The sequence below is a fragment of the Gopherus flavomarginatus genome, chromosome 1 (assembly GCF_025201925.1).
Source record: "Gopherus flavomarginatus isolate rGopFla2 chromosome 1, rGopFla2.mat.asm, whole genome shotgun sequence".
NCBI lineage: Eukaryota > Metazoa > Chordata > Testudines > Testudinidae > Gopherus > Gopherus flavomarginatus.
The window spans coordinates 358,881,638-358,886,501 of NC_066617.1; the positions used below are offsets into that span (position 1 = coordinate 358,881,638).

The 4,864-nt window shown below is 50.9% G+C and overlaps 1 protein-coding gene across 1 annotated transcript; it reads left to right on the forward strand.

The window, feature by feature from the left end:
* Window positions 1–570: 570 nt before the first annotated feature.
* On the forward strand, window positions 571–2,530 carry LOC127038342 (zinc finger and SCAN domain-containing protein 29-like). Its single transcript, XM_050930930.1, has 2 exons — window positions 571–1,019; window positions 1,905–2,530. Exons 1-2 carry the CDS (start codon window positions 644–646, stop codon window positions 2,453–2,455), a joined length of 927 nt encoding a protein of 308 aa, XP_050786887.1. The 5' UTR covers window positions 571–643; the 3' UTR covers window positions 2,456–2,530.
* The last annotated feature ends 2,334 nt before the right edge of the window (window positions 2,531–4,864 follow it).

Here is a 4,864-nt window from a genome sequence, read left to right on the forward strand (position 1 = left end):
ATGTTTTGGGGGTCTCACACATCTCTGCAGTGATTACAGTTCCACGCAGCACTACAGAGTAAGGCAGCATAGAAATCAGGGTGGGATTTGCATTTAGAGTCTAAGGCCTTGGCTACACTACAGAGTTGCAGCGCTGGTGAGGGGGTTACAGCGCTGCAACTTAGGATGTGTACACACTTGCACAGCACGGCCAGCGCTGCAACTCCCTGGTTGCAGCGCTGGCTGTACACCCAGTCGAGCCTCGGGTGTAGAGGATCCAGCGCTGGTGATCCAGCGCTGGTCAGCAAGTGTAGACACCCACCAGCGTTTTTATTGACCTCCGTGGCATAAGTAGGTATCCCAGCATACCTTAGAAGCCTCTCTGGTAATCATGCAAACTCCACTGCCCTGGGCTCACCTGACCCCTCCTTTAAATGCCCCGGGAATTTTAAAAATCCCCTTTCTGTTTGCTCAGCCAGGTGTGGAGTGCAATTAATCAATCAATCACTCAGCGACCATGCCTCCACGCACCAAACGAGCCCCAGTATGGACCAATGCAGAGCTGCAGGACCTCATAAGTGTCTGGGGAGAGGAGGCTGTGCAAGCACAGCTGCGCTCCAGAAGGAGAAATTATGATACCTATGGGCAGATATCGCAGTCCTTGATGAGAAGGGGCCATGAACGGGACGCGTTGCAGTGCAGGGTCAAAATAAAAGAGCTGAGGAGTGCTTACTGCAAAGCTCGTGAGGGAAATCGCCGCTCAGGAGCTGCCCCCATGACCTGCCGTTTTTACCAGGAGCTGGATGCCATACTTGGCTGTGACCCCACTGCCAATCCTAGGAGCACGATGGAGAGTTCAGAGCAGGGAGAAGTGGGGGAGGTTTTAGAGGACGGCGACAGTGAGGCTACTGGCGTGGAGGGAGACACCCCGGAGTCCCAGTACACATGCAGCCAGGAGCTCTTCTCAAGCCAGGAGGAGGCTAGCCAGTCGCAGCAGCAGGAAGTTGATGGTGAGGAAGAAAATGAGGATCGTGCTCGGGGTAAGTAGATTTTTATGTTTTGGGAGAGGAGGGTTTTGGTTATGGCTGCCTGCATGCATGCCTAAATGTGGAATAGCCCATTGATTTGCTCTATCACGTCTCTGTAATCTGCCTCGGTAATCTCTTGAAAAGTTGCAGCCAGAGCGTTTGCTATTTGCTTTCTCAAGTTGATCGGGAGAGCCACCGTGGTCCTTGTCCCGGTCAGGCTAACTCGTCCGATCCACTGTGCAGCGAGGGGTGGGGGGACCATGGCTGCACACAGGCAAGCTGCATAGGAGCCAGGGCGGTATCCACATTGCTGTAGAAGACCCTCCCTCTCTTCCCAAGTAACACGCAGCAGTGATATATCTGGCAGTAGGAAACCCTGTTGAGAATTTAGGGATACTTGAGTGCAGGGCGCCAGGTTCGCATTTCCCCAGCCCATTGCGCTCTGTTGTTAAACTCCCCCCCTCCCAGCACCTAGCCAGCCATGCGGTGCGCTCTGGTGTTATGCACCCTCCTCCAAGCAGGCATCCAGGTCCGCGGTGCTTCCCCCCCCATCACCAGCAGGACAGCGTGAACGCGGACCAAAGCCCAAACCTCCCCCCCCCACAAGCAGCTCACCACCTTCCTGTTCACTACTGTCCCCTGTTCAGGACACCAGCTACCTCCTGTACCCATTGCAGATAAACCCCAGTGACCTATTGGTCAATTCCCACTCCCAAGGGGAAATTGGGGGAAAAAACACTCACCCCATTGCTCGCCATGACTTAGCTTCCCTGCCCTCTCTGTGTAATGTGAGGTATGTGAGAAGGATGCTACCAAAAGTCTAAAAAGTCCTTCACTGTGTGATAATAAACAATGTAGCCTCTGTGTATTACATGGTTCTATCTCTCTTTTTTCTAGTGACCTTGACTAATGCAGCCGGATCACCGGCCTCACGTAGATTGCAGAACTTGAGACGAAATCCCAGAAAATCAAAAGAGGAATTGATCAAATCAGTTATGAGTCACTACAACAGAGAAAGTAGGAAGACACAGGAAAGGAGAGAGAAGATGTATGAATGGAGACAGAGTGTACATGAATGGAGGCAAACAGAAAGCAGGAGAAAGGAATTGTCTGCCAAAAAAACCACAAAGCAGATGATAAGCCTCCTGGCTCGCCAAACTGAGTCTTTCGAGTCTCTCGTAGCCATGCAGACAAATATGTACCGTTGTAACCCACAGCCCTCCCAAAGCCCTCTTTCTTGTTCCCCAGTATTTCCACAAAACAACTTTCTCCAGCAGCCAGGTTCTTATTACCTCCAGCTGCCCCCAACACCTGTACGATCACCTACCAGCCCTGAGAACTATAATTCTTACCCTGTTCACTCCACCCCCATTACCCTGCAGCATAGTAATCCTGAAGAGCAGCAGACATTGAATAGTGATCAAAATAGGACATATTCAAACCTGTGAATGTACAGTCCACCACCCCAACCCTCTTGCCTTTTATGTACTGTATGTTGAATAAAGGATTTTTTTTCTTTTTCACTACGTTATATTATTGCTGGAAGTGGTAAATATTGTACCCCAAGGTACAGCAAAGCACATCAAATGCATCAAACATTACTGTTGGCTCTCAGCATCAAATTGCTCCCTTAAAGCATCCCTAATCCTTGAAGCCCTTTCCTGGGCCTCCCTATTAGCCCTGCTCTCTGGCTGAGCAAACTCATCCTCTAGGCGTCGAACCTCGGAGGTCCATTCCTCACTGAATCTTTCACCCTTCCCTTCACAAATATTATGGAGGGTACAGCACGCGGATATAACAGCTGAGATGCTGCTTTCCCCCAAATCTAGTTTCCCATAAAGACACCTCCAGCGGGCTTTCAAACGGCCAAAAGCACACTCCACAGTCATTCTGCACCGGCTCAGCCTGTAGTTGAACCGGTCCTTGCTCCTGTCAAGCTTCCCTGTATATGGTTTCATGAGCCATGGCATTAAGGGGTAAGCGGGGTCTCCAAGGATCACAGTGGGCATTTCGACGTCCCCTACTGTGATCTTGCGGTCTGGGAAAAAAGTCCCGGCCCTCAGCCTCCTGAACAGGGAACTGTTCCTAAAGACGCGTGCATCATGCACCTTTCCAGGCCATCCTGAGTAAATGTCAGTGAAACTCCCACGGTGATCCACAAGCCCTTGCAGAACCAAGGAGAAATACCCCTTGCAATTAACGTACTCTGATGCCAGGTGGAGTGGTGACAGAATAGGAATATGCGTCCCATCTATTGCCCCTCCACAGTTAGGGAAACCCATTTCTGCAAAGCCATCCACAATGTCCTGCACGTTCCCAAGAGTCACAGTTCTTTTTAGCAGGGTGCGATTAATGGCTGTGCAAACTTGCATCAGCACCATTCCAATGGTAGACTTTCCCACTCCAAACTGGTTCGCTACTGATCGGAAGCAGTCTGGAGTTGCCAGCTTCCAGATTGCAATAGCCACCCGCTTCTCCACTGGCAGGGCAGCTCTCAATCTCGTGTCCCTGCGCTGCAGGGTAGGGGCGAGCTCAGCACACAGTGCCATGAAAGTGGCTTTTCTCATCCGAAAGTTCTGCAGCCACTGCTCGTCATCCCAGGATTGCAGGACGATGTGATCCCACCACTGAGTGCTGGTTTCCCGAGCCCAAAGGCGCCGTTCCACGGTGCTGAGCACGTCTGTTGCTGCCACAAGCAATTTAGTGTCTTCACCGTCAGGCGATTCAATATCATCGTCTGACTCCTCACTGTCACTCTCACTCTCACTTTGCAGCTGAAGGAATAGCTCCACTGCCATGCGTGATGTGCTGGCAACATTCGTCAGCAAGGTCGTCAGCAGCTCAGGCTCCATTTATAACAAAAACCGCAGAAATCGCGCTGCAGAATCACAATGCCGCCAAACTGCTCGGAATGTGTAGCAAAGCACCACGGGGCGTTGGAACAGGAAGCGGAAAGACCCGCACACTTCCTTCCCCTTCCCACAAGCCACAGCGCCAAAATGGGACGAGGTGCTCTGTGGGATAGCTGCCCACAATGCACCACTCCCAACAGCGCTGCAAGTGCTGTAAATGTGGCCACACTGCAGCGCTGGTAGCTGTCAGTGTGGCCACACTGCAGCACTGGCCCTACACAGCTGTACTAACACAGCTGTAACTACCAGCGCTGCAAAACTGTAAGTGTAGCCATACCCTAATAGGGATACGTTGTGCCCAGCTCCCCATAGGAGGTGGGTGCCTAACTGTAGTTTTGAAAACCCTACCCCAGATGTCTTTTCACAGAATATAGCCCTAGCGAGCTGCAGAATACACAGTGCAAGCACACACAGCAAATGGTCTTTGATCTCCACCTGCCATGACACATTTTCTTACTCTTTGCAGGATCAGTTTTGAGTCTGATCAGATAAACTGCACAGTCAGAACTCTGCCTTTGTGGAAAGGTCACAATAACATTCCTTTTTATTAGCCTGGTGCTTTCTCTCCCTCTCTACACCTCCCACACCCTACCACCATTTGACAATTCAACATTACATGACTTGTTAATGATTCATTCCAGGCTGTATTACTTAGGTGATAGTTCACATTGTGAACTCACCTTACCTCAACCGACTGCCTTCCTGGGTTGAAAATTAGCTAATGGCAGGAAAAGAGAGCTCCTCCGTGCTCTGCAGGTGAAAGGTGAACCCGGCAGGGATCGGCTGTACTGATGAGCTAGCTTTTTCTTCTGTTTCTGCCAAAACCTTTATGATGACTTTGCAGCACTTTTGCTACTGAGCAGGGCAGAGGACCCCATAAAGGTCTTGTGGCTGAGGTGCTGGTCTCTGTGGCACAGTCAGGCATTGAATCATGATTTCTGGTGT

Excerpts from the sequence above, each read along its gene's own strand:
- LOC127038342 (XM_050930930.1), top strand. The coding sequence starts at position 644 with ATGAGAAGGGGCCATGAACGGGACGCGTTGCAGTGCAGGGTCAAAATA. Across the intron at positions 1,020-1,904 it reads AAATGAGGATCGTGCTCGGG|TGACCTTGACTAATGCAGCC; the intron begins GTAAGTAGATTT and ends TCTTTTTTCTAG.